At 41.8% G+C, this 27435-nt stretch overlaps 5 protein-coding genes across 6 annotated transcripts; 2 read left to right on the top strand and 3 right to left on the bottom strand.

Moving 5' to 3' along the window:
* Nucleotides 1-7945: 7945 nt before the first annotated feature.
* LOC114774167 (antigen peptide transporter 2-like) lies at nucleotides 7946-12696 on the bottom strand. Its single transcript, XM_028966074.1, has 11 exons — nucleotides 12128-12696; nucleotides 11919-12033; nucleotides 11607-11737; nucleotides 11231-11436; nucleotides 10921-11118; nucleotides 10387-10515; nucleotides 10034-10222; nucleotides 9716-9889; nucleotides 9466-9625; nucleotides 9249-9385; nucleotides 7946-8670 (listed from the first exon to the last, which is right to left on the bottom strand). The coding sequence occupies exons 1-11, from the start codon at nucleotides 12627-12629 to the stop codon at nucleotides 8455-8457; spliced, it is 2157 nt and encodes a 718-aa protein (XP_028821907.1). The 5' UTR covers nucleotides 12630-12696; the 3' UTR covers nucleotides 7946-8454.
* Nucleotides 12697-12993: 297 nt separating this feature from the next.
* On the bottom strand, nucleotides 12994-16763 carry LOC114774170 (proteasome subunit beta type-9-like). Its single transcript, XM_028966078.1, has 6 exons — nucleotides 16441-16763; nucleotides 16301-16368; nucleotides 16056-16187; nucleotides 15850-15979; nucleotides 13349-13490; nucleotides 12994-13239 (listed from the first exon to the last, which is right to left on the bottom strand). Exons 1-6 carry the CDS (start codon nucleotides 16492-16494, stop codon nucleotides 13112-13114), a joined length of 654 nt encoding a protein of 217 aa, XP_028821911.1. The 5' UTR covers nucleotides 16495-16763; the 3' UTR covers nucleotides 12994-13111.
* A 153-nt stretch (nucleotides 16764-16916) lies between these two features.
* Nucleotides 16917-21213, bottom strand: LOC114774171 (proteasome subunit beta type-6-B like protein). Its single transcript, XM_028966080.1, has 6 exons — nucleotides 21091-21213; nucleotides 20598-20668; nucleotides 17991-18122; nucleotides 17656-17785; nucleotides 17330-17474; nucleotides 16917-17252 (listed from the first exon to the last, which is right to left on the bottom strand). The coding sequence occupies exons 1-6, from the start codon at nucleotides 21124-21126 to the stop codon at nucleotides 17125-17127; spliced, it is 642 nt and encodes a 213-aa protein (XP_028821913.1). The 5' UTR covers nucleotides 21127-21213; the 3' UTR covers nucleotides 16917-17124.
* Nucleotides 21214-21241: 28 nt separating this feature from the next.
* LOC114774168 (proteasome subunit beta type-7-like) lies at nucleotides 21242-23318 on the top strand. The gene is made up of 8 exons (XM_028966075.1): nucleotides 21242-21364; nucleotides 21585-21678; nucleotides 21752-21849; nucleotides 21924-22064; nucleotides 22390-22505; nucleotides 22583-22641; nucleotides 22724-22875; nucleotides 22967-23318. Exons 1-8 carry the CDS (start codon nucleotides 21303-21305, stop codon nucleotides 23076-23078), a joined length of 834 nt encoding a protein of 277 aa, XP_028821908.1. The 5' UTR covers nucleotides 21242-21302; the 3' UTR covers nucleotides 23079-23318.
* Nucleotides 23319-23524: 206 nt separating this feature from the next.
* Nucleotides 23525-27425, top strand: LOC114774169 (proteasome subunit beta type-8-like). 2 transcript variants are annotated; one of them, XM_028966077.1, is made up of 6 exons: nucleotides 23525-23585; nucleotides 24488-24629; nucleotides 24795-24906; nucleotides 25163-25292; nucleotides 25377-25581; nucleotides 26362-27425. In XM_028966077.1, the coding sequence occupies exons 2-6, from the start codon at nucleotides 24539-24541 to the stop codon at nucleotides 26448-26450; spliced, it is 627 nt and encodes a 208-aa protein (XP_028821910.1). In that variant the 5' UTR covers nucleotides 23525-23585; nucleotides 24488-24538; the 3' UTR covers nucleotides 26451-27425. The 2 variants fall into 2 exon arrangements, with proteins under 2 accessions (XP_028821910.1, XP_028821909.1); XM_028966076.1 differs by lacking the exon at nucleotides 23525-23585 and adding an exon at nucleotides 23611-24016.
* The last annotated feature ends 10 nt before the right edge of the window (nucleotides 27426-27435 follow it).

The raw sequence follows: 27435 nt of genomic DNA, 5'->3' as shown, positions 1-27435 counted from the left end.
CCAGCCCCCCCACGCTGGCGTCAGCGCGGCGGACGCGCGCACGTACGACGTCCTGCGTGACGTAGCAGCGTTCGAGAATCGCAATGGCGGCTCCGACAACGCAGAACTATTATTTTTTACTTCGTATCATTTATTTTAAAGTGACTAGACTGTTTACGACTGAATGTTTAAGTTTATATACAACATAACATTATTACATAACGTTATATACGTAAGTACGTTTTATGTTGCCTCACAAGATGTTAAGAGTTTGCTGTGTTATTTACGTATTTTTTACGTATTTACGTATTACGTTATTTACGTAGGTGTTATTTACGTATTTACGAACGTAACTTTACATTTCTGCATAACCTTCTGTTCGTTTGCGGAGAAATGTCGGTGTTTGTGGTACAGCAGCAGTGCAACAGAGATGTACGAAAGCCCTTTAGATATAGGATATATAAAACCATATTAATATTAATCCTGCTTCAGGGTTTGAAGTACATCCTTATCACATTTTCAGAATATTTTATTGTATAATAATTCATCTACACGGTATGTTTTAAACGAGGTTTCCTCTGTATCTGTTGACTTTTAACCCCGTCACTAGATGGCGCAAAAGACTGCGTTTAGTTAACTAACTTAAATTCGATGGGTTTATTTAATTACAGTTTGCCTAAATTAATTTTAATCTGTATTAATCTGGGATTTCCGGATAAAATTAAATATATATATTTATAAATGTAGTTTTTTCGTTATTGTGGTGTGGTGGGGCATAACAAGAACAAATTTTCTTACAGTCCATTGCCAGTGAAAAAACTATGACAAACTATGACAGTGACATGTCAATACTTGTTTCCATACATGAAACAACATTGGATGTCATTGTGCAGCATTTAGGAATGCATCAAAGTAAACTGTTTCTTTAAAAGCATATGCAAATAATGAAGTGTCTCTTTTGGTCGCTTTCAGGATATAGCCACAGACCACGTACCTCAAAAAAAAGAAAGGAAAAATGGGGCAGACCAAGCAGTAAAGTGACCTTCTTTCAAAAAACATAAAATAATCAATATTCATTACATCATTTTGCATTTGGCATAAATTCATTGCACTGGTATCAACCCGCTAGGTGTCACAAGAGACGATTGGTTTTGCTGTGAACGGAAAGCCTTGGTTTTGATTGGTCGTCAGTTTGGCATGTAGTTACCAGGGCAAATGGCGTACTAGACGTTTTTTGGATCTCATGTGTAGTGCTTTGTTTTATTATTACTGAACATTTTGCACTGTATTATCAGTAACCTATTCAGGATATGCATGCTGGTAATATATTTATTGTGGATTTTGTACAGATCTGTCATTGTGAAGTTCAATAAAGTTACATTAATATCACACTTTCTTACTTTACAAATGAAAACTCATGCAAACTTTTCCTATCAAATTCCTTGCTCTTCTCTGAACATTCACAAAGGGGTTCTCATTTTTTTAAATAATTTTTTACACACTGGAAAATGTACAGCTTTCCCACAATTTCAAAAATGTTCATATTTTGAGAAACATAGTAAGCTGCGGCACACAGCTGAATGACTGGAAGTTATAAAAAATAATACTCAGTTTGCTGATTGAAAGTTTTGCTTTTGATTCATTGTCATTACGGTGTCATTATTTGGTTACTAGAACATCATTTAAGCTTGAGGTTTTGCCCGAACTTGTTTGACCAGTTTTCGATTACAGTCCGTGGATCTTGTTCAGACAGTAATAAGATCAATGTAAACATGACACTTTTTCTTTCCCTCACTGCAAACTCAGGCACATTTTGTCAGATCTAATTCCATGCTTTTCTCCGAACATGGAGGAAACAGAAGGGCATTGCAAGGCCTCTATTGGAGGGTTATTTACAGCCAACAAGAAGATAAATGCAATGGTGCTGTAGACAAACACTACAAAAAATTGGCGAACAATGTGGACAAACAGTTCCTTCGATAGCTCAGCTGGTAGAGCGGAGGACTGTAGTTTTAATGCCTGTAATCCTTAGGTCGCTGGTTCAATAACGACTCGAAGGTCTTTTTATATTTACGTGCTGTCTCAGGAAAACAAAGAGCATCCTGAAGGACCCCAGCCACCCTGCACTGTCACTTTTTACTTTCCTGCCATCAGGCAAAAGACTCAGGACAATTCACACACGCACATCACGATTAAGGAACAGTTTCTACCCCAGTGCCATCAGGCTATACAACACATAGTATGAACTGCACTGTCACTTAAATTATGCACCATCACTTTATTATGCAACTTAGATATATTCACCCTTCTGTGACTTATTTATTTATTGCTGCTGCACTTTGTCTTCTATGTCTTCTATGTATCATGTTCTATGTTCTGTCTACGTGGGAGAGGTTTTCAAGTAAGAATTTAATTTTGCTCTGTACGCTGTACTCTACATATGACAAATAAACTTCAACCTCAACCTCAACCTCCAAACTTCGAAAGACAGACACTATAAGAATGTAGTTTAAGTCCTTCCCTATTACTATAAATTACACATAGAACGATAATAACAACAATCAATACGTACAGAATCGTTGAATCCACATTGCCATGGGAATTAAGATCATACCTACTACTGATCATTGTGTACAGAACAGTTTTACATGGCAGTGAACAAGTAAACCATGTTATCTGGGACAATTTAATTCACTCCTGCCATTGGCATTTAATAATAGTAGCTAAATAGCTCAGGGTTTTAGCTCATATAGGCATATAGTTCGGGACAAACACCTGCATATTCAGTACAAAGCAGAAATGCACAGCCTTAGAGGTATGCCCACAGACCACCTAACCACACCACAGCACCCAGATGGAAGACAGACCAAACAGCCCAGAGAATCTCAGCATAACATCACAAATGTGTCTCGATAACTCAGAAGGCGGTCGCCATGGCTTCATTCAGCCCTGCGCCCCAATAAATAAAGGAATGGCATCATGGCATCTTGTTTTAAAACAGCAGAATTGTTCATGTGGCCAGTAGGTGGTACAAAAGACTGTTGTTTGGGCTTTTGATGGGTCCACAATTGCATATTTAGTTGCCAGGTAAATATACAGGCTTGAGGTTTTTTTTTTTTTTGACACATTCGTTCGACGCGTTTTTTAACCTTTTTAAACTATGGCGCTTTTGAGAAATATTTCCGTCTCTGGATTATATCATTATTTTTTTATTATCATTGAACATTTTGCATAGCATAATTAGTGAGGTTGTACTAAACCAGAAAGTGTTGTTTTGTATTGTTCTGTACTCCTGTCTTTTAGTAGGCCAAGTTCTGTTTCGGTCCAAGTTCAATTACAAATGAAATTTCAGTGGCTCCTGCTAGAAAGCAGGACCTTTCATTTCCTGAAACTGTAATTTCATTTACGGGAAATCACGAGGTCATATCGTGCAATTCCTGAAGGTGGACAGCCGTGGTGCTCTTCAACCACTAGACCCACTCAGAATAAGGGACTTTTTCTAGGTAATTTTTTTTTAATCCTTTCAAGTAGCCGGGCCAGGGAAATTCAGGGGATTATCGGGATTATGACAGGGGAGTTCAGGGCCAAAAAAATTAATTATATTAACAACCCATTTTTTTTCAGGGGTGGGGATCAACACGAAGAGAGAAACCACAATGTTGTGTTTATGTCTCGTGGCATTCCGTAAGGAATGTGGTGGCATTTCAAGACTTCAGTCCTCGGCGCAACACGCAACACACGACACACCCAGGATTAAAGGAATGCAAACCAGAGACCTTCTTCTAAAAACTGATCCAAAACAAGGAATGCCCAGGAAGGCCCACATCCCTTTATAAAAAAAAACCAGACGGACGTTATCCTCATGTGAACTACGGGCTGCCCTGACTCATGCTTTGTGGTTGTAATCCTTTACCGCATCACATGAGCTCGTATTTTTTCCTGTCAAGTTTGACTGCCAGTGGCTGTGCTGAGCTAAAGCTGTTTCAATCTGTGTGGATCCTTCACATTTAGAAGAATAAAAAAAAAAAACCCGACAGCGAATAAGGAACCGGCAGCAGCTTGCCTCTGTCAGAGAAACCAGGGCTTGGCTGTTGTTTGGCATCATTCTTGGCTGAGTCAGGTGCCACAGCAGCAGCATTTTACTGAGACTAAAAGAGAAAGAGAGCTGGTGGGTACTTTCCAACTGTCCGTTACTGCGGCACGCCGGTTATACTATTTCCCCATTGTCTCAGATACACAACACGGGATACGAACGGCAGAAGACACGACCCATATATCCTCTGACCTGCAATAGTGCAGCCATACAATGCAAAGTAAACCCTAATAAGTAAACACAAATATGGTGTATTATTCATAGATTCTGAAGTTTGGGTTGTTCTTTGGCCTGGGAGACAGTGTTTCAGTATACTACACCCCTCTCCTGCTATCGTTCTGATACGCTGGTTTTAAGTCAGAGAGAAGGAGAGATGGGGTCACATGCACTTGTAAGCATCATTAAATGAAACTGTATTTATCATATTGATGTAAGAAATAATAACACTGGTTTCTAATGAAGCCCAGGCACTACAACGACCTGTAAAAAGATGTCCTGTGTTGTACAGCCCCTTCGCTTTACGAACGTGGATTTCCGCATCTCGTCGGCCATTTCAGGACTGTTGGAGTAAAATGGTGCCCCGTTTGTGCTTGTATCCGTTAGGGGGTAGTAGAGCACAGGCACGTGTTTGGCAAGAAATATGTATATAACAACTACAGATATGGAAAAGGAAGGTGCTGGGGCTTTTCCAGCGTGTTTCTCGGTATTCACCACAGGCCCCAGAATGTGACACATTAAAGGCGAACCATAGCAGCGTTATGCAATCCCAGGGTGAAAAAAAAAATCAATGGTCATAGCTCAAATCTCAAAATTCCAGTATCTTAAATAATATCTACTCATTCTAGACTGGACACATACACACTACAGGACCACCAACACAGCGGACACAAACTCTACACTTCCCGCCACAGTACGTCGTGCAGAGTGGGCTGAGAGACGAGGCACCGGAGCACGACATTAATAAAATGGCATTCAGAGCACGTTGCTGTGGACGAGGTCTAAATGACCGTCGTCATTAGCAAAAACCAACAAGCTATACCTGTTGGTCAACCAGGCATCACACAATGCAGCTTTACACTGTTACTTATTAACCTAAACATGAACTATATGTATATATGTTTGTTGCTATTTACAATCATTTTTTATTCGACTTAATTTCTCTTTATATGTGAAGTTGAGTGGCTCTGACTGAGTTCAGGCCGTTAATTCAGATTCTGACAAGTGCTTATTAATCAATAACCAAATCTTGGGCAATTGGCCCTCCTGCAAATTTCAGGTTGTTGACATGATGAAAGGGTGGCAAAGTGCAGATCGGAATTCGTGAGGGTGCCGCGGATGCCAGCCTCAGTACTTCATTCTTCCGTGTTGTTCTTGTTTTTAAGCCTTAGAGAGGCAACTAAGAAGTAATAAACCTCTTTATTACTTCTGCCCTGATGTTGTGCATGTCTGTAAATAAGATCCTGATTGTATATTGTAAATTTTGCTCTCTACTGTATATTATTTTGTGTTGTATTGTGTTGCTTGACAGACTCCAAACCAAATTCAGTGCCTACAAAGTTGGCCAAGGCACACGATTGTAATTCTTCTGAATTAATGGCATGAGAGCAGCGCAGTTATGCGGGAGATGGTCTGATCGTTATAACCAGTTCCTTATTTCCGTATTCAAAACACCGATAGCCGCTGCGCTTCAAACTCGCCGGGGAATGGCCGCCATTTTAGGTGCCGCACAGTAAAATGGTGGCCTGGCGTTCAACTTTACCTGCTCCACCGCGTGACTGTGTTCCCTGTAGGGGGTAGTGGAGCACCGGCACGTTCACGTATTGAGCGCTGTGGTTATAATACCGTGTGCCAAGACAAGAGAGAAAGTGAAGGTACGATTCGGGGACTTTCCAGACTGGGTGTGCCTTTTGGTAATAACCATGGACACCGTCCTGTACTCTGAACTCTGAATACCAACACGTAGAGATATGTTGATATTGTATTGACGTTTATGTGCAATTATAAATAAAATTCTTAACCCAGAAGAAGTCCTTGTGGCAGAAAACAATAATTGGTCTGGAAGACCAATCAGACATTTACATATATTACATTCCATATTACAAGTAAACATTTTGCCCTTGAAATTGAAATGATTTAAGCAGAAGAAATTTGTAAGCGTAAGGATTTTGTGGACGAGGTCACAGCATCCCCAATACAGCTGCTCTTTGTGGGAAGTTCCTGCTTTGGTCAAGGAAGGCCACTGATGTTGCTGAAAAAGCAACTGCTGGTTCTGATGGGGATGTGCCAGAACACACAGCGCATCACAGTCTGTTGTGTATGGGGCTGAGAGGCGGCAGACCAATCGTGGATGTCCATTCTGACCCGTGTCCTCTGAACTAGACCACCGAGCAGTGGAAGAAGGTGTCCTGGTCTGATGAATCACATTTTCTGACACTGAGCAAAGCACCGTCCCCACACACTGCTCCCCGGGTGCCCGTCATGGCTGCCCACTGCTCACCAATCGTGATGGTTAAAAGGAGAGGACGCATTTCACTGTGTCACCATGTGCTGTGTATCACAATGACAATCGCTTCACTTTCACTAATTAATAAAACAATTAATGAGCAGTGGTTTCTGCAAATGACCCTTCAGCTCCGGTGGAAGCAGAAAAAACACACAGATGTATAAATAAATTATTGAAACGTATTATTATGTATAATAGATATGCAATTATTCATTATTTGTCTATTTAGGAAATAGTTTAAAACTATGTTAATGCTTCTCCGTAACAAATTTCTGAATGTTAATCATATACAGGAAACATAAACTAGTAAAGGTTGTTGTTGGTTACTGATGTGGGTGGCTGGACACCTCATTCCTCTATGCTCATAAATGCAGTCATGTCAAACTTAATTTTTAACCCCAGTCCATGACAATAACGGATACCTGGTGGGACTTACAAGGTTCTGGAAATGAGGTTTTCTGTGGGAATCTTTCCTGGCCCTCTTGTCCCTTTTTTATGCTCCTCATTCCTTCCACTCATACAACGTACTTCTCACACTCACAATACATGAATATTTTGGATTTATTGTTTAATTTTTTTAATTAATAACTTCAAGAAGTACTCAAGGAGGCCAGGTGATCTAAGGAGGCCAGGTGATCTAAATTTCATACAACTTGCTCAGGGCTTCTTTTTTTGTAGTATTGGGGATCTAGCTCTTATTTTACTATTATTATTTGTTCAGAGTGACAAGTATTCATTATTTAAACATAGATATTCGTTTGGGATGTATTATCGATAGCTGTATTGTAATGGCATGTTTCTCTCTAGTTTGCTGTTTCCTACATAAATGCAGAGAGGCTAACAAACAATAGGTTCTTGGTAAATTCTCAGGATGACTCCATGCAGTGAAAAATAAGCAGCCCTCATGCTTACCAGCCAGCCAGCTGACCCCACCCCTCTACCGCAGAACCAACAACAACAGGTTTCTAGATACACTGACAAGACAAATGATGCCTATTATCCATGCAAACAACGATGAAAGAACGATGAATATTTTATGGGTCCATGTACACTGGTAACATTTTACACAACCAGACAAACCCATTCAACAACAGAAATAAAAATGGACTTGTTTTGTGAGCTGTGTTTCAAATTTTAGGCTGGTATTCTACGGTTAAGTAAAACAATCACCCCGGCAAGGTCTTGTGAAAAGCAAACCAACCTGCAGAACAAGATCTGCTGTGGCACTGCCAGGAAGAGTGCCAGTCACACACACACACACACACACACACAGAATCAGAGGGGGAGGGGGAGACAGGAAGCAATGGGACTTTATTAGCACACAAGACAGACTCATACACCGACTCACAAAAGAAATCCGAATAGAAGCGTTTCTTTAATTCTCAGTGAGAATATTTTATTGGTTTTCACTAATGTTAAATAATATCTCTAGTTTACAGCAACAGCAGAAAATGTACAACTTGATAAAAGATACAGTATATTTACAGTTCAGGAAATTTAGCATGCACATGATGCTGTCAAGAAAGCTGTTCATTGGGACTGGCCTCCTGTAAAAGTGAATTTCTGGTTGAGAGTTTTCTGATGTTGATGTTGTCTGCCCTTATCCAAGTCCTACTCTGTCTATCAATGTTTATATGTCTGTAGATGTATTTGCCTTTTGTCCTGTATGCTGTGCTTTTGTTGAAAGTCATGCAAATGTGTCCTGTGTCTTTTCCATGCCGCGTCCTGACACATTATTTTGGTATAATCCCAAAATTGGCTCGTGGAACTGTTACCTCCAAAATATATACATTTCATTAGTTTTGCACTTTATATAAATGTGAAAATTTTGCAGTAGCCTGTAGGAAGGGTGGAACGGGCATTTTTTTTACATAAATTGTTAATGCTGCCCCTGTGTTGTGTTATGATCTGTGAAGAGTCTCTCTCTCAGTCGGTAGTAACTGCCCTTCTTGTCCATCAGCTCTTCGTGAGTGCCACGCTCAGCCACCGTGCCCCCGTCAATCACGACGATCTGATCCGCCCTCTCAATGGTTTTCAGCCTGTGTGCGATCACCAGAAGGGTCTGATTGGGGCAGTTGGCCAGGGTTTGCTGGACCTGTGGCAGAAGTCGGCATGTTTTTTTTTATCATTTACGTTTATGGCATTTATTCAGAGCGACTTAAAATCAGTAGTTACAGGGACAGTCTCGCCGGAGACACTCAGGGACACAATGGTAGTAAATGGGGTTTGAACCTGTGACTTTTGGTTCATAGGCGAGTTTGTTACCCACCAGACGACTACCACCCATAATAGACATAACACAAATCATGCCTATACATGTGTTTTAACTGAATGTTTTTTGATGGAGGTTTTCATAAATAGAATATAATGAAAATGTGGCAATATTGAACTTTTTTTCCCCCCCAGATGCTCACTGACATGAATGCAATTGACTTACACCAAGTTTGACTCATTGAAGCAAATGGATCAGGAACTTGTTACATTGAGTGTCCTTTTAAAGAAAGAGTTCGCCATTTCCCTAAAGGCGTTTATGGCTTTAGAATCAATAGAGGTTTGTACTGTGATGTCTGGGTTTGACATCAGAGGAGACTAAATATGGAGGGGGGTTGTGCACTATGTACACGTGTGTGCATGTTAAAGAGCGGAAGTGAATTTTAAACACAGTCACTGTACCATGTTTTCGCTCTCCATATCCAGGGAACTGGTGACTTCGTCCAGGATGAGGACCTGGGGCTCTCTGACCAAAGCCCTGGCGATAGCGATCCGTTGTTTCTGCCCACCAGCCAGCAGACTGCCCCGCTCCCCAACATCTGAAACAGGACAAAAACAAAAGGCTGTCGAAATACTGCAGGCTGTTTAGTAGCACTATACCTATGTTCTGGATGAGTACCTGTGTCATAACCTTTCTCCAGCTGACATATGAATTCATGGGCGTTGGCTTTGCGCGCCGCCTCCTGTACCCGCTCCAGAGAACAGTTTTCCAGACCGTATGTGATGTTGTCCTTGACCGAGCCAGAGAATAATACTGGTTCCTGCCCCACCATTACGATCTGTAGTTCACAAAGATATGTACATTGAACATGAATTCTTATTTTAGGTACAAATAATGTCTTGTTATATTAGTTTACTGTCATCTTTACCTGGTTGTGAAGGTACTTATGCTGGTAGCTTTGCAGTGGCAGTCCGTCCAATAGGATCTCTCCCTGCTGAGCTTGGTAGAATCTCTCCAGGAGGCTCACACAGGTGGTTTTACCTCCTCCTGAAGGCCCCACCAGAACAGTCATCTTACCAGGCTTCAGCTCCAGGGAGAAGCTCTAAACACAGATACATTTACACTTTTTACACTTTTCACTACCTGACTGGATGGCAACAATCTGAACGTAAAGCCTCCATCTGATATTTTGTCATAATTAACTTAATTTGTAGACAAATATTCAGTACTTAGTCCAATAATGTACCTTAAAGACCTGATGCTCAGCCTGGGTTGGGTAGGAGAACGTGAGGTTTTGAAACTGGACATGTCCCTTCAGGGTGTCTGGCTTAAGGGTCCCTTTGGTTTTGACCTTTGGCTCCCTGTCCAGGTAGTCAAAGACTTTGCCTGCAGCACCCACTGAGTTCAGCATGTCCCCAAATATGTAGATCAAAGTCTGAGCACAACAACAACTTTTTTGATAAATATCTCATCAATTTAAAATTCCTGCCAATAACATAAGCATAAAATGTATGACATTTCTGTTTTATGAATTAATCAAATCAGTAAATTATTGAAAATGCATGGAAGGTTTGATATATACCAGCTAGCCACACTCACCCTGATATTATCAGCCAGGTCAGACTGGTAAAGGAGGAAGGAGACCAGGTTCCCGGTACTCATCTGTCCCGACTGGATGATTAGCCTTCCATAGTACAGCATTGCTACCTTCACGGCCACCTCTGTCAGCTGTTTACAGCGCACACACAACACAGTTCAAAACTGATGCCGTCCACATACAGTTCCATTTGTTTCTGCTGTGCAGAGAGACCAGAGTTTCTCATTTCATTCCATGGTAATTAGAGGTAGACATGGAACACATTTTTCAGGTGAGCAAATGTTTTAGAACATGACAAGTAAAATTGACTGTTCAAGTAGCTTAAATACATGAATTTATTTATTGCACAGTAGAAAATAATGAATTGGCCTTAATGTTCTGCTACTTTTGGAGGAGACTAGTTCTAATATTTTGGTCAATTTATCTATCTGTTTATCTTTATCTGTTTATATGTTTCTATTTTTTATGACAATTTGTCCACTATTTTTATCATGTCATGTCTGTACTAATGAAAGGTGAATAGACAGGTATTTTACCCTTCGGACGAGCAGGTACACAGCTCGGACCGTGTCCCTGTGAGTCTTCAGGTTGTGGGTGTCCATCAGTCGGGCGCCGTAGTGACGAGACTCGCTCCGCTCTGCATTAAAACCACGTACTGTGCGGATGCCTGACAAGACCTCTTCTGCAGTGTCATTTGTACGCGCCATGGAGTCCTGCACCTCTTTTGAGAGCTTCTAATATGTAGAAAATGTATTTGAAAAATTAAAGGTTTCTATTTAATCTTACTGTACTTCTTTAGTTCTTCCAACACTTAACTGAAATCTGTGTTTTTGGTGGCGTCAGTACCTGGTAGTAGGTGTCGTACATGTTCTGTGCCAAGCCGGTTAGCGGCATCTCCATCAGTGTCAGCACTGTGAGCTTCCAGGAGAGGCTGAGCATCAGAGAGAGCATGCCCAGGGTTCTAATGAACGTCCGCACAAGAACATTGACATTCAGGGCCACAGCTCGACCCATCAGATTGGTGTCTATGGTCAACCGGGAAGTGATGTCCCCTGCAAAACAGATCCAAATAACGACTTTATTATTATTACAAAATAATAATAATTTACAAAATAGTATAGCAGAGAACAAAGTGTTCTTCTTTTATAATGCACCCTGAAAGTAGACATAGCCGAGGAATTTGTTGACCAAGTCATGAAACACACAATGCTGGAGAGTTTACCTGTCTTAGTGGTGTCAAAGAACCCAATCTCCTGCCTCACCAGCGCCCCAAACAGCTGAACTTTAATTCTTTTGGTGAATCTAGCGATGGCACACATGAAGAGACCGCCCCGGCTACCTGCACTGAAAGAACTGTGGATAAAAGCATGTAAAATATCATGCAAAATCACACAAAATCCTTACTGAAGTATGTTTTGTCTAGTAAATGTCTAGTTAAAAACTTATCATGCAGAATTCTACAGTGGTTCTACAGCAACCCACTAATAATTTAGTTATAAAGTTACTTTAAGATGCTCCTCTTCTTTGCACTGACCTGCCCAATGAGAAAAGTCCCATGAAGACAATAGCCACGAGGAACTCATTCCACTGGTACTGAGACTGCAGGATGTCGATGACCTTCCCGGTGTAGAAGGGGATGAACATCTCACCTGGCCACACACACATACAGCAAATAACAAGTCTTCATTGTAAAACTCAGGTGCATTTATAATGTTTAGGTTATAACACATTCGTTGGACTCACAGAGGACAGCTAAGGCGAGGAAGATGAAAGCGCCCAGCATGAACAGGAAGTCGGGTCTGTAGAGTCGGATGACCCTCATGAAGAGGACCCGGGCCTTCTGCTTCTTCTCCGTCCCGTTACTTTCCCCGTTCCCGTCCGGCCACGTGACCTCCCAGAAGAAGCAGGCGACCCCGGCAGCAGCCAGACTCCCGGCCCACAGCCTGAAGCTCTCCAGCAGGCAGTCGCTGGCCAGCAGGACCCGTCCGGTCTCCACCACCGGACCCAGGGCGCAGTGGGTGGCGAGCAGGCGCCGCAGCGCCGGCCTGAAGCTGCCGGGCGCGACCAGCGACGTCCCGCACGCCGCCGCCCACCGGAGACACGACGACAGCCACCGTCGCAGCAGGGTGGCGGCCACGTGGCCGTCGTCCCGCAGGGACCAGCCGAGGTCCAGCAGATACACCAGCGCCAGGTCCACGCACACGGCCGCCACGGTCACGGCGAGCGCGCGCGTTCTCTTCAACATGACCACAGCAAAACTATAACTGTGTTCAGCAGAGCACGAACAGAATCAGCATCATACGGCTTCGATATCGCCGAGCAAAAGTTTCGGTTGCTTTCGCTTTCGTTGTGTTCACGGAATCCCCCACCCCCTCCGGCCCAAAAAAAAAAGGAGACATTTAACTGTAAAACGTGCGTGATCCAACATCTCCTTCCATCTACCTCCATCACCCTTCAGTTGCCTTCTGGACAGCCCTTGATATTGTTTTATTAACAGAAGACTAAACCTACGCTTTTCTTTTTTGCCTAGCAACTAATGATGCGAAAGGATATTTTAACACAATGGAACAACGTTTTAAACATTTAAAGACAATTCTGAGACCTTTTTTTTTAACCACAGTTTATTTTACCAACATGACTTCCAAATATGATGTTTAGTGCTTCAGTAATTTCTTATGCCATACAATTTGCCACGTGTCAATAGTAAGTTTCATAGATTGTCCACTTTCACTGGTCAAAGAATGTGGGAAGTTCGTTGCCAAGTACACATTTCTCTTCTGTGCCTGTCCGATCGATGGTGACAACATAGGCCACACCGCCGCTGGAGCCATCCCGACCCATGGCCAGTGCGAGGGCTAGAAGGAGAGGCAGGGAAATTACAATAATTACAGAGAGCAAGCCGGCTGAAAACTCAACAAACCTTATTTACAGGTCCTTTGAGGAATAAAAAATGAAAGCACTCACCATTAACAACAAATTCCTGACTCTCTTTCCGACTCATGCCCTTCCGATACTCAGCATCAACAAAGCCGTAGATGTAGGAGCTGCCAGAGCCACCAATTGCAAAGGGCTGTCTGCACAGAAGGCCTTCCAGGGTCACATATACCTACATTCGGGGTACAAATGCAGCGTGTGAGCCACAGCAAAAACACTGGTCAGAGTTTATATGTATTCGCACCCACATTTAACATTTTACAGAGATCGGTCTGTAAAACTGACACTATTTTAAATCACATTTACTCCGCCCTCCTCAGGTAAAAGCCCCATAGTACTATGAATGAAATTTTATGGCACTATTAGGATGGTTTTAATGTTTGATTATTCTTGATATTTTACAGGAGTGGTTGGAGCGACACACTGGGCAGCCAGAACACTCCTGTGCCATTAATATGTAATAGTTCTACACCTTTAATCTGAGACAGACTACTACATAAACGAGAAATCCACCCTTCTACCTCTAACTAACGGCAAGCAGAAGCAAGCAAAGAATCAGCAAAATGTTAATTCAACTTATGTTAATTCAAGGAGAGTGTTCCTTAAATTCCAAAAGCAGAGCACCGGCCATGAACCCAAATTTAATATTTAGAAAAAGAAAAGTCAGTGATATCCACATCAGTGTTCTTCATGACAGTGGGTAAATCTCACTGATATGGCTTCTTGGATTCATATTAAGATGGTGCTGACATTCACCACCTGTTGGGTACCTGGGGAGAGGCGGAGTCACTGTGAATTTTTGACAATTTTACAGTCCTACAGTGGAGGAAATAATTATTTGACCCCTCGCTGATTTTGTAAGTTTGTCCAATGACAGAGTAATGAAAAAAGTCTCAGAACAGTATCAGTTTAGTGGTAGGTTTATTTTAACAGTGACAGATAGCACATCAAAAGGAAAATTGAAAAAAATAACTTTAAATAAAAGATAGAGACTTATTTGCATTTCACTGAGTGAAATAAGTATTTGAACCCTATAACAAAAAAAGACTTAATGGCAAAACCCTTGTTTGCAAGCACAGAGGTCAAACGTTTCTTGTAGTTGATGATCAAGTTTGCACACATTTTAGGAGGAATTTTGGTCCACTCCTGTTTGCACATCATCTTTAAATCAATAAGGTTTCGAGGCTGTCTCTGTGCAACTTTGAGCTTCAGCTCCCTCCATAGGTCTTCTATTGGATTAAGGTCAGGAGACTGACTAGGCCACTCCATGACCTTAATGTGCTTCTTCTTGAGCCACCCCTTTGTTGCCTTTGCTGTATGATTTGGGTCATTGTCATGCTGGAACACCCATCCACGACCCATTTTCAATTTCCTGGCAGAGGGAAGGAGGTTGTCGCTCAGGATTTTACGATACATGGCTCCGTCCATTTTCCCGTTGATGCGGTGTAGTTGTCCTGTGCCCTTAGCAGAAAAACACCCACAAAGCAAAATGTTTCCACCTCCATGCTTGACAGTGGGGACGGTGTTTTGGGGGTCATAGGCAGCATGTTTCTTCCTCCAAACACGGTGAGTTGAGTTAATGCCAAAGAGCCCAATTTTGGTCTCATCTGACCACAGCACCTTCTCCCAGTCACTCTCTGAATCATCCAGGGGTTCATTGGCAAACTCCAGAAGGGCCTGCACATGTGCCTTCTTGAGCAGGGGGACCTTGCGAGCACTGCAGGATTTTAATCCATTGCGGTGTAATGTGTTTCCAATGGTTTTCTTGGTGACTGTGGTCCCAGCTACTTTGAGGTCATTAACTAACTCCTCCCGTGTAGTTCTAGGATGATTTCTCACCTTTCTCAGAATCATTGAGACCCCACGAGGTGAGATCTTGCGTGGAGCCCCAGACCGAGGTCGATTGATGGTCATTTTGTGCTCCTTCCATTTTCGAACAATTGCACCAACAGTTGTCACCTTCTCTTCTTGCTAATGGTTTTGTATCCCATTCCAGCCTTGTGCAGGTCTACAATTTTGTCTCTGACATCCTTGGACAGCTCTTTGGTCTTTCCCATGTTGGAGAGTTTGGAGTCTGCCTGATTGATTGATTCTGTGGACAGGTGTCTTTTATACAGGTGACTAGTTAAGACAGGTGTCATTAATGAGGGGGACTAATTGAGTAGGCGTGTCTAATCACTCTGAGCGGGAACTCTTAATGGTTGGTAGGGGTTCAAATACTTATTTCACTCAATGAAATGCAAATCAGTCTCGGTATCTTTTATTTAAAGTAATTTTTTCAATTTTCCTTTTGATGTGCTATATGTCACTGTTAAAATAAACCTACCATTAAAATGATACTGTTCTGAGACTTTTCATTTCTTCGTCATTGGACAAACTTACAAAATCAGCGAGGGGTCAAATAATTATTTCCTCCACTGTAACTGTGTAAAGTGTTAAATTCGGCCGTGGATTCATATAAACTGTGTTCATGCTGTGTTAATAAAGAAAATTAGCTCCACATGCACATGATAATGGGCCCGTTTTCATACCTGTCCTCCTGCTTTTCTGTCCCATCCTGCTACAATGAGATGTGCTGACAGTTCTTCTTTGTACTTGTAGGAAATGCTCTTCACCAAAGTGGCTGCAGACTGGACCAAAGGGTCTTCTCCCACCTCCATGCTGAAAACAAGCAGAATCTTTTGTTACAGACTCCTTGTTGTAATTTACTGCTAGCGGTGCTAGTAGGCCTGCTTACCTGTGCACATCAAGCTGGTAGTTGACGGCCTCAGCCATGGTCTGTGCATCAGCGGCCGATCCCGACAGGGCACAGTAGATCTTGTCGTGCAGCACCGAGAGCTTATTCATCACCCGGTTCACCACTGCCGCTCTGCAACACCAGCGCGTTTGGTGAATAGGAAGAAGCATCACTGTTTCAGGTATTCAAAACACATTTCACAGTGAGTGGGAAATGCTGGACGTGGAATGGAGTGGGAATCTCACCCTGCGGACACGCGAGAGTCCGAGCCAATCACGACGCCTCCTTCAAACTCAACCGCTATAATAGTGGTCTGTGAACACAATGCATTTACTTTATTTGCATTAAACAAAACCCACAAGAACAACTCCCACCGCGCACTTACCCCCGTTTTTACTTCTTCGGAGAGCCATTCCGGCTGCAGCGATTCCTCCAGCATTTTCAGCAGCCAGAGAAAATGGACTTTTTAGACTACCGCGGCTCAAGCGATACGGACGAGGACGCAACCGAAACCGATGGATATTTAATATCCCACAGCCCAGCCGCGACCATATATCGTCTTTAAACGCTTTCGTGAAATAAAAACGCACGCTGGTCCGCCGTTGTTCCGGGTGGAGGTGAAACCGAAAGTAATGTCCAGCGTTCCCGGTCCACTGCGCCGCGAGTCTTTACAGGAGCGAGGTGTGGTGTGAACAGTGAATGCATTCATTTCTATCTTTCCTTAAAACGCTTTAAACAGATGATGTTGCATTAGCAGTGTCTTTTAACCCCTTAAAAAGATATATCGTCTTGGCAGTGTCGCAGTCTGGTGACCTTAGTTAACCCCGCCACTCATCAGTGAATACAACAAATCAAACGGGCCGCTTTTTACAGCCTTTTATTCTCAGAGTTCATTAAAAAAGAATGAACAGGCCACAAAACCACTGTAGATATCTGTGGAAATTTAAAAGACATTTTTTTTATCCATTGTTCCACTTTGCCAATGTACACCCCACACCTCAACAGAACCATATACACTATATGTCATATAAAGGATTTAGATGGATAAGAAACAGCTGCATGATATTTTCTACTCGTCGTGGAACTTGGGCAGCTTGTTCCCGGGGACGATGACATGTTCAGCCTTGTCCTCTGTTATCACCACCAGGTGTATTATGCCTCCGCTCACATTGTCTCTGCCCATAGCCAGGGCAAGAGCTACAGAGAGAATAAAAAATATATATATTAACAATGTTACAAAGAAACACAAATGAAGTGGAAATACAAATCTTTACCGTTTGTGGCGAACTGCATGCACTCCTCTCTGCTCATGTCGGGTTTGTATTTGGCATCAACGTAGCCATAAATGTAGGTGCTACCTGAACCAGCAATAGTGAAGGGCTGACTTACTAGCATCCCACCCAGGGACACTGTGTATACCTAGACCGACACATGTGAAAAGAAAAAAAACACTCAGACTAGACTATTCTGATATGTTTGACCCCATACATATGTCTTCATATATGCTCCATGAACCCATTCCATGAATTTATTATATGTTCTTGCATTAATACAAAATACTGATTTAATAGATGTATTGTGGTGTTCAGAAAAACCACACCTGTGGTCCCTTTTTCTTGTCCCAGCCAGCAGTTATGAAGCCTGCCTGCAACTCCTCCTTATTTCTGTAGCACAGCTCCTTCAACACAGACGCAGCAGCCTTTACCAGAGGCGGTGATTCCATCTGGATACTGAAACAGAGGAAGAATTAATTTAGCTATGTCTATGGTTCTTACTCACACTACTTCTTTACATAATAATCTGTCTACAATTTGTTAAGTAGTGGTCCTGATTCAAAAACAGATTTAATGCAGGTATTATGTGACTATTTATTTTCAGGAAGTGGTAAGCTGTAGGTGGGATTCCACTCTGAATAATTTGATGAAGGATACCTACCTCAGGAAAGAAAGCTGGAACTTAGCCATTTTGGTGACAGCTTGTGCATCTGCTAAAGATCCAGCTATGCAGCAGAATATCCGGTCATGCACCTGGATAAGCTTGTTGACAACTTTGGAGACAACATAATCCCTGTGGGATTTACACAATGTTTAATACAGTTTTGTTATTTACAAATTGAATCAAGCGATTACTTACAGCACATCATCATAGATTATCATTGAGTTGCTGTAGGGTGACTGTCCCTGACTATACTGATGGTAAGTCATTGTGGATAAATCTGTTAAATGGTATAATGCAAATTATGTCTATTCTCTTTGCACTTTGGGCTTCATTTTTGTGCTCAGAGAGATGTGCAGATCTCACAATGGGGAAACAGAATAGAACATAAATCATGGAACAAAAGTTTAAACTGAGAAAATGTAGCATTTTAAGGGGAAAATATGTTGATTCAGAATTCAGCAAATCCCCAAAAAGTTGGGACAAGGTCATTTTCACCACTGTGTGGCATCTGAAAGTGAAGTGATTGTCACATGTGATGCACAGCAGCACAGCACACGGTGCACACAGTGAAATTAGTCCTCTGCATTTAACCCATCACCCTGAGTGAGCAGTGGGCAGCCATGACAGGCGCCCGGGGAGCAGTGTGTGGGGACGGTGCTTTGCTCGGTGGCACCTCAGTGGCACCTTGGCAGATCGGGATTCGAACCGGCAACCTTCTGATTACGGGGCCGCTTCCTTAACCGCTAGGCCACCACTCTCGCCTTCTTCTTACAACACTCAACAGACGTCTGGGGACTGAGGAGACCAGTTTCTCAAGTTTAGAAATAGGAATGCTCTCCCATTCTTGTCTAATACAGGCCTCTAACTGTTCAATCGTCTTGGCCCTTTTTTGACGCACCTTCCTCTTTATGATGCGCCAAATGTTCTCTATAGGTGAAGATCTGGACTGCAGACTGGCCATTTCAGTACCCGGATCCTTCTCCTACGCAGCCATGATGTTGTGATTGATGCAAAATGTGGTCTGGCATTATCTTGTTGATGCAGGATCTTCCCTGAAAGAGATGACGTCTGGATGGGAGCATATGTTGTTCTAGAACCTGAATATATTTTTCTGCATTGATGGTGCCTCTCCAGACATGCAAGCTGCCCATGCCACACGCACTCATGCAACCCCATACCATCAGAGATGCAGGATTACATGGCATCCCAGGTTTATAAAAAGAACTTCAAATCGTGACTCGTCTGACCACAGAACAGTCTTCCATTTTGCCACACTCCATTTTAAATGATCCCATGTGAAAACACCTGAGCTTGTGGATCTTGTGGCTTCTTCTTTGCACTGTAGAGTTTCAGCTGGCAATGGCGGATGGCACGGTGGATTGTGTTCACTGACAATGGTTTCTGGAAGTATTCCTGAGCCCATTCTGTGATTTCCTTTACAGTAGAATTCCTGGTTGTGGTGCAGTGTCGTTTAAGGGCCCGGAGATAACAGGCATCCAGTATGATTTTACGGCCTTGACCCTTATGCAGAGAGATTGTTCCAGGTTCTCTGAATCTTCGGGTGATATTATGCACAGTTGATGATGATAGATGCAAAGTCTTTGCAATTTTTCGCTGGGTAACACCTTTCTGATATTGCTCCACTATCTTTCTGCGCAACATTGTGGGAATTGGTGATCCTCTACCCATCTTGGCTTCTTTTTATACCCAATCATGTTGCCAATTGACCTAATTAGTGTTAATTGGTCTTCCAGCTCTTCGTTAGGCTCAAATTTACTTTTTCCAGCATCTTATTGCTACTTGTCCCAACTTTTTTGGGATTTGTTGACACAGTGAAATTTTGAATCAACAAATGTTTTCTTTTAAAATTATACATTTACTTGGATTAAATGTTTGATCTGTCATCTACGTTCTATTACAGATAAAATACTGACATTTGCCATCTCCACATCATTGCATTCAGTTTTTATTCACAATTTGTTTAGTGTCCCAACTTTTTTGTAATGCGGTTTGTAGAATAACTGAAACGATTGCACCAAATTAACATTAATGGCATTAATCAGATGCCCTTATCCAGACTTAATCAGTAGTTAAGTGACAGTCATCTTAGAGAAACTCAGGGATAAGTGTCTTGTTCAGGAAAACTTTTGCAGTAAGTGAGGTTTGAACCTGGGTCTTTGTGATCTTCTGGTTCATTTTTTCAAATAATTGTTGAGGTTTTTGCCATTCCTCTTGTTGTTTATCCTATGGAAAACTTGTGAAAACAGCTGAAGGAGTACAGATGTTGTCCTCCAAACAGACCCAAATGGAGGATTACCTTATAATGTCAGGATTCCGCACCATGGACATCCTCTTTCAATTATTATTAGGGTGGTAGTAGCCTAGTGGGTAACACACTCGCCTATGAACCAGAAGACCCTGTAACAACTGATTGTAAGTCGCTCTGGATAAGGGCGTCTGATAAATGCTGTAAATTTTATTTAAATATTCAGTAAACAACCTGTATTATGTACTGCTTTACTCCATGAGTGTGAGTATGTATGAGTATGCACCTGGGGGTAAGAACTGTTTTCCAAGGCTCTTTTTTTATCTACTGCCACTCACCCTCCAATAGACGCCCTGGAGTCTGAACCAATGATTACACCTCCTCTGTACTTCACAGCAAGTATAGTAGTCTATGGACAAGTACAAAAAAGAGAGTGAAAAAGAACGATAATGCATTATAATGGACACTGTGTTTAACGTCATTTTGATGTTGCAGTAATATTTATATGCATTGAGTAGGCGTGGACAGTAACTGTAGACCACTGGATGCAGGATGAATGAGTCCCATTAATGGAACGCGTGCCCTAGTTGAAAGTGAAAGTGACTCGAACTCGAGATATTTACGATTAAAAACTCGAAGTAAAGTCGCCAGGAAACATCAATACTTTAATACAAATCTGAATTAAAGCACATCCGGCAGATCCCTGCGATACCCAATGTGCAATTCACCTTGTTCGGGCTCCATTGCATAATGAATAAGAGGGCAGTCGCCAGGCGGAATGCGGGTATTGATCGGTATTGATCAGTATTTATCAGTAAAGTCTGTACTTACTCCAGTGCTGACGCCTTTTACTTGGGACCCCGACATCTTTGGATGTTCTCCTCGCGAACAGGGAAGCGCAGTTTAGGACTCTTTCATGCCGGATTTGAGGTGTTTTGGCGACACGGTGGGAACAGCGACCCCCTTCGACCATAAACTGTAACTGCACCCTCCTCCCAGCCTGCCGTGTCGGGGAACAACGAGGAAATTCTCCCCGTGTGGACATGGCGCTATCAAACGTTCTCGAGCTTCCAGCGTCGGGGTTCAACTTCGAAAACTCCGCAAGGTAGGAGCGGCAGGTCACTGCGTTCCTCTGCAGTTTTAAATATTTCAAAAGCAGCAGAGGCTCCGAAAAGTCTCGTGGTAAAAGTGAAAGTAAAGTTATCTGCATTATAATTTCGTTGCACCTACTATTATTTGAGTCACTTTTCAATGGTAAACCTACAGACCATCGTAAAATTATGATTACTGGATGGTAACCATGCTGCAATGTGACTGACCCTCAGAAATGCTGTACTCGAGGATGTGCTTGGAGATGGAAAGACCAAGACCCCCAAGCCGATGAAAACGGGGACCACGATTGCTGGAGTTGTTTACAAGGTAGTTTCTAAGATGCTGTTCAGCAGCACGTTCATAATTACGGAATAAATGTTTTTTTCCTCCTCATGCACAGGATGGTGTGGTGCTGGGAGCGGACACCAGGGCCACTTCAAGTGAGGTTGTGGCTGACAAGATGTGTGCAAAAATACATTACATCGCTCCTAATATATAGTGAGTATTCCTTTGAAATATTTCTTTATTAGTGATTATAATTAAGTGAGGTTCATTTTGTTTTCTGTGTGCAGCTGCTGCGGTGCAGGTACTGCAGCTGATACAGAGAAGACCACCGACCTGCTGTCCTCCAACCTCACCATCTTCTCCATGAACAGCAGCAGGAACCCACGCGTCATCATGGCAGTCAGCATCCTACAGGACATGCTCTTCAGGTCAGTGTTAAACAGTTCATTATCAATACAACTATGACAAGAGATGCTGCTGTTATTTTGGTCCCAATTCACACCCATTGTGTCCCTCAAAGCGGTCGTCTCATCCCTGTGTTCACATCACAGTAATAATACAGTATTGCAATAACCCACACAAATATTTTCATTGGTTATTGAGATACCATATTCATCAGCATATTATTCATCTACATCTGACGAAAACTATTCATAGCACATAAGTATCTATAATTAAAAAGTGTGCCAAATAGTGAATTTCCCATGAAATTCATGAAATGCTCATCATCAGTGTTTGACTTTTTCTCTGCAGGTACCATGGCCAAATTGGAGCCTTTCTGATCTTGGGAGGAGTGGACTTCACAGGCAGTCATCTCTACAGTGTTGGTCCTTATGGAAGCGTGAATGAGGTTCCATATCTGGCTATGGGTGAATACTGATTTTTTATTTTGTTTTATTTATCTAACATGGTGAGGGTTGTCATTACATTTATCTGTTTGGTGTAGGATCAGGAGACCATGCTGCCATGGGAATTTTAGAAGACGGTTTTAAGCCCAGATTGGAGGTACATATTTGTATGTATATACATCAACGTATTGACTTCAAATGGAAAGTTATGAGGACACAAGTATTCACGTCTCCTTCAGCTGGATGAAGCAAAAACGCTGGTATGCAGTGCCATCCATGCTGGCATCATGAGCGACCTGGGCTCAGGCAGCAACGTGGATCTGTGTGTTATCACTAGGCAAGGGGTGGACTACATCAGACCATACCAAGAGTCTGAGTTTAAAGACCAGAGGTAAGATATTTCATAGAACATACTTCACCTTTACAGATGGGTTCTTGTACAAATTGCAATGTGACTATTATTACTATTATTTTCTTCTCAGGCAAGGAAGGTATAAGTACAAGCCAGGCACAACCCCAATTTTGAGAGAGAATGTAGAGCCTGTGGAAGTGGAGGTAATGCAGGAGACCGTGCAGAAGATGGACACCGCATAACCGGCCTGGCCCAATGCTGAAGTGTGCTACACTGAAACACAGGACTGAATCTACGGATCACCGTTTCCTGTTAACCCAGTTGTTGCCTATTTGAGAGCAACAAATGGGAAATAAAGTTTTCACCTTTCAAGTCGTGGCATCTGATGCCATGTGTTAAAATGTAAAGATGGTTTGCTCTGTGGTACTGACAAATAATTCTGCGCAGGAATGCTGAACGCTGAATAAACTGGCTTCATGTGATTATTTAGTGCATCTCGATCTTGACAGGAGGAGGGCTGACAACATCAACTGTATTTTTATTATTCATTTTTATTTTTTTTCACGTTCACAAAGCCCCCCTCACTCAACAACCAAATAACAGATGAATACACCGCGTCATGACGCTTACCTCCGCCAGGAAAGGGGCAGAAACACCTGGAAACGTGAAGTCTGCATAAAGACAGATGACGCAGAACATCGCAGCCTCCCATTGGTCCACGATGCTTAACACATTTAGTGAAAAGTGAGGTGAATAAACGCAGGAGTCCTGAAAATGGAAGGTCTAAGTAAAGGCGACGTTTTAAACCCACGCGGAACGTACATTCTCCTTCTTGGCCCCCGTTTCGCGTTGCATGCGATTGAAGTTTGACGATAAGCGCCGTTTCTAATCGAAAGTAACGCGTCCCAGTCGGAATCCTTTCAGTTTCGACGGTTCCCCTCATCTTCCCCACGCGATCGTGTTTCCGTGTCTGGTCGTGGAGATTTAGCTTCTTCTTTTTTGGGGTTAAATTAGTTAGTCTGAATCCACCATGGCACTTTTCGACGTTACGGGATTCCGGTGCGGTTCGGAGCTCCGCGGGCAGCTGTTCGGAACCGGACCGTCGCTGCTCTCCGACCGAGCAAATCATTTTACATTCGGCACCAAATGTCAGGAATTTGCGGTACCAGCGGGAGTCGACGTGAGTGCAATTTAAATAAAAGTTATTAATTAATACCAAACACAGTGTTTACAAAGAAAGTAGAAACTTTTAAAAATGCACACAGAATATTTGGACCAAACCTATTAAAAAAAAAAAAAGAAATCGCCTCTTTATTGGACTGGTGGTTAGAAGCGACACCAGAAGCGACCCAGACCAAGACCAGGTACAAAATACCTGATAGATTACAAAGATTAGAGGCTTCATGAATTATATTTTCTTCTTGTGTCTTCTTCAGTCCCTGCTCCAGTCTGCTATAAAATACACAGAATTATTTAATAAATTGTAGGACAAAATTAATATTTTCTGTTGGTTTACCACATGAACCACGCACACCTATATGAAATATAAAAACAATATTTCTATATTAAAATAGATTTAAATAAAATTAGCTCTTTTTAATATTACAAAACGAGATTTGTTGTTGTCTGCATGTCTGTCTCTGTTCTCCAGACCTCAGCTTTCCTGAAGTCATGCAAACAGGATGATGGTGTGTCCATAGAGATGAACCATGGAACCACAACCCTGGCTTTCAAATTTCGCCGTGGTGTCATCGTAGCAGTCGACTCCAGAGCCTCTGCTGGGAGTTACATAGGTATCATGTCAAAACATCAGCACAAATTCTTCCACAATATCATGTTTGTAGTTGACAGGGATTTTCAAAACAGAAATGACATGCCATCCCTTCATGTGATGTACCATTTCTTATTGAATTTTCACCAAAAAATATATATATAAACTTTACCTGTATATTTTCCAGCTTCAAAAGATGCACTCAAGGTGATCGAGATAAACCCTTACCTCCTGGGCACCATGTCTGGCAGCGCTGCAGACTGTCAGTACTGGGAGAGGCTCCTGGCTAAAGAGTGCAGGTCTGTCCCAGCACGCTTTAGTGGTTTCAGCTGACTCCAAAATGTTTGTATGCTATCTTGCCGTTGTCAGCTTTTAAAGTAATAGAGCAGCAGTGATGCAGTATAGATTTACAGAACACAGAAGCCGTGCTTCACAACCAGAGTTTATGTACCATTATTATGTGTGTAAAATTCCAGGCAGTGCAATTACAAATGAAATATTCCATGCTTTTGTGAATTATAATTGTCTTGATTCTCTCACAATTTATTAAACCAGGCTTTACAAACTGCGCAATAATCAGAGAATCTCAGTGTCTGCTGCCTCCAAGCTGCTGTCCAACATGATGCTGGGGTACAGAGGCATGGGTCTCTCCATGGGGAGTATGATCTGTGGCTGGGATAAGAAGGTATGTGTTTTATGGGTGGAGGACTACTGACCCCATAACTGTTCATGAATGTTCCCTTAATGTTCTCTCATTCTATTCCTTCAGGGTCCTGGGCTGTACTACGTTGACCATAATGGCACACGTTTCTCTGGTCGCATGTTTTCAACTGGCTGTGGGAACGGTTACGCATATGGCGTGGTGGACAGTGGTTACCGTGAGGATATGACTGTTGAAGAGGCTTATGAACTGGGCCGCTGTGGCATTGCCCATGCCACACACCGAGACGCCTACTCTGGAGGGGTAGTTAACAGTGAGTGACCTTCATTAAGCAGAATTTTATCCCTGTAACACCTACAGGAATCAAACAGAGAATTTCAGAAATATCAGAATATCAGCAGTATCATTAAAACTTTTTTATGTCATACACCTTAAATCATGTTTCTTATGTGCATATGTAAAGGAACATATTTAACACACTGTCACATAGTACACACATATACATAACAGTGCTGCCACATACCTAATTCTTACAGTCGAGATATTACTGTTGTCTTATTTATTCATTTTGTAGACTGCACTTGTCAGCCATAACATTAACACAAATCACAATGTGGTATCTGGAACAAAGCAGTCAGTAGTAAATTATATATATTAGATACAAAACACTTCACATCCAACATGTTTCTGGAAAGAATGAGGCCATCATTAAACAGATTTACAGTGGAGAAGAAACAAGGGTCCAGAACAAATTTTTTTTTTTTACAAATAATAGAATAGGCAACATCGGGATAGCTGAAATAAGTACAGAAATGTGCAGATGAATGCTTAGCCAGTTAAGTCATGGACATTATTTTTGTGGATGGGGATTACTGGCCCTATCGGGATGGAATTGGTGTATCTTTTGTGTTCTAACTGGTGTTCTGTGGAATTACATTTAGAACTAAGTATAGGTTTACATCATTAGTTAGTCATAAATTAATATCATTAATAGTGCCCCATACTGTCCCACAGTCTGAACACAGATTAAACTTTCCTACTGTCTGCATAAATATTAAGGTGTGTGTGTGTGTCTGTCTTTGCGTTTTTGCAGTGTACCACATGCAGGAAGATGGCTGGATCAAGGTGTGCAAGGAAGACGTGTCAGAGTTGATTCATCGCTACAAGAAGGGAATGTTCTGAATAGTTCCCTGATTTCCCCATATTTATGTTCATCTGTTGTCTGGGAAGGTCACCATAAAGACCAGTCTAAAACCATACTTGATGTGTTGATTCAAATTTATACAATGCAAAGAGTATTTAAGATTTACATTTAAGGCATTTGGAGCAACTTATCTAGAGCTTATCTAGAGCGACTTACAACGTTACAAGATGCTGGAACTTCAAGGCCTCCAGAAAAAGGCAAAACAACATAAACTGTATTCACAACATATCTATAATCTATTTTAAATTTACAATTATATGGTTTAATGCAGATCATACTGTAGATGATACAGTCAATGAATTGTTTTTCTTCATGTAGAATAGTTTGCTAGAATGTTCAACATGAATCTGTATTTGGTGCTCTTTCAAACAAAACAAGATCATATTTTAAACTACCGCATCATCAGCGTGCTGATTTGTATAAATGCATTGGGGCTACATTTACAACACTATTACAATACTTGACTTATAAAACAAAATATAGTGCTTTATTCACATGATACTTATTTAATAGGATGTCATTTTATAGAAAAGTGCATCCTATTTTTTCATTTTATTAATAAATGTGCATCCCAGTGGATTTTACTAAAAAATGTTCTATTAAAATTGGGTTTAAATTTTGTGTAACTGATTCATACCCCCTTAAAAGTTGTCATCCTTAATTCAGTTAAAAATATTGTGAGGAAAAAGTATATTAAATTTAAAAATGTGAATTGTATTGATTTGCATTTTGAGTGCATCATAATATCTTCATGGCAGGTATTCTATGAACATGTAGGTTGTAATTGATGCACTTAATATATATTGATGCACTGCTTTAATCTGTAATATACAGAAATGGTTTGAATGAAGCCGGACATCTATAGTGAGTTTTTGCTCTGCTCCAGAGCTGTCAGACCCTGCATCAGAAAAGCAGAAATAATGTATAATTGAAAACATAAAACAAATAAAAATCTGTACTGTG

This window comes from Denticeps clupeoides, unplaced genomic scaffold (genome assembly GCF_900700375.1).
Source record: "Denticeps clupeoides unplaced genomic scaffold, fDenClu1.1, whole genome shotgun sequence".
NCBI classification, from domain to species: Eukaryota; Metazoa; Chordata; class Actinopteri; order Clupeiformes; family Denticipitidae; genus Denticeps; species Denticeps clupeoides.
Note: the sequence above shows the minus strand (reverse complement) of the source record. Positions and strands in the feature narration are given on the sequence as shown.

Bases quoted from the DNA above. Each gene is read 5' to 3' on its own strand.
- LOC114774171 (XM_028966080.1), bottom strand. From the start codon at position 21,126: ATGTCGGGGTCCCAAGTAAAAGGCGTCAGCACTGGA. The intron at 20,669-21,090 runs GTAAGTACAGAC...ACTTGTCCATAG, and splicing joins TAAAAGGCGTCAGCACTGGA to ACTACTATACTTGCTGTGAA. The intron at 17,475-17,655 runs GTGTGGTTTTTC...GTGTCGGTCTAG, and splicing joins ACAAGAAAAAGGGACCACAG to GTATACACAGTGTCCCTGGG.
- LOC114774168 (XM_028966075.1), top strand. From the start codon at position 21,303: ATGGCGCTATCAAACGTTCTCGAGCTTCCAGCGTCGGGGTTCAACTTC. The intron at 22,506-22,582 runs GTGAATACTGAT...TGTTTGGTGTAG, and splicing joins GGTTCCATATCTGGCTATGG to GATCAGGAGACCATGCTGCC. The intron at 22,876-22,966 runs GTAAGATATTTC...TTTTCTTCTCAG, and splicing joins TCTGAGTTTAAAGACCAGAG to GCAAGGAAGGTATAAGTACA.
- LOC114774170 (XM_028966078.1), bottom strand. From the start codon at position 16,494: ATGCTGGAGGAATCGCTGCAGCCGGAATGGCTCTCCGAAGAAGTAAAA. The intron at 16,188-16,300 runs GTGAGATTCCCA...CTGGTGTTGCAG, and splicing joins GACTCTCGCGTGTCCGCAGG to AGCGGCAGTGGTGAACCGGG. The intron at 15,980-16,055 runs GTAAGCAGGCCT...GCTTGTTTTCAG, and splicing joins TACCAGCTTGATGTGCACAG to CATGGAGGTGGGAGAAGACC.
- LOC114774167 (XM_028966074.1), bottom strand. From the start codon at position 12,629: ATGTTGAAGAGAACGCGCGCGCTCGCCGTGACCGTGGCGGCCGTGTGC. The intron at 12,034-12,127 runs GTGAGTCCAACG...GTGTGTGGCCAG, and splicing joins CCTCGCCTTAGCTGTCCTCT to GTGAGATGTTCATCCCCTTC. The intron at 11,437-11,606 runs GTAAACTCTCCA...TCTGTTTTGCAG, and splicing joins CTTTGACACCACTAAGACAG to GGGACATCACTTCCCGGTTG.
- LOC114774169 (XM_028966076.1), top strand. From the start codon at position 23,867: ATGGCACTTTTCGACGTTACGGGATTCCGGTGCGGTTCGGAGCTCCGC. The intron at 25,293-25,376 runs GTATGTGTTTTA...CTATTCCTTCAG, and splicing joins TCTGTGGCTGGGATAAGAAG to GGTCCTGGGCTGTACTACGT. The intron at 25,582-26,361 runs GTGAGTGACCTT...GCGTTTTTGCAG, and splicing joins CTCTGGAGGGGTAGTTAACA to TGTACCACATGCAGGAAGAT.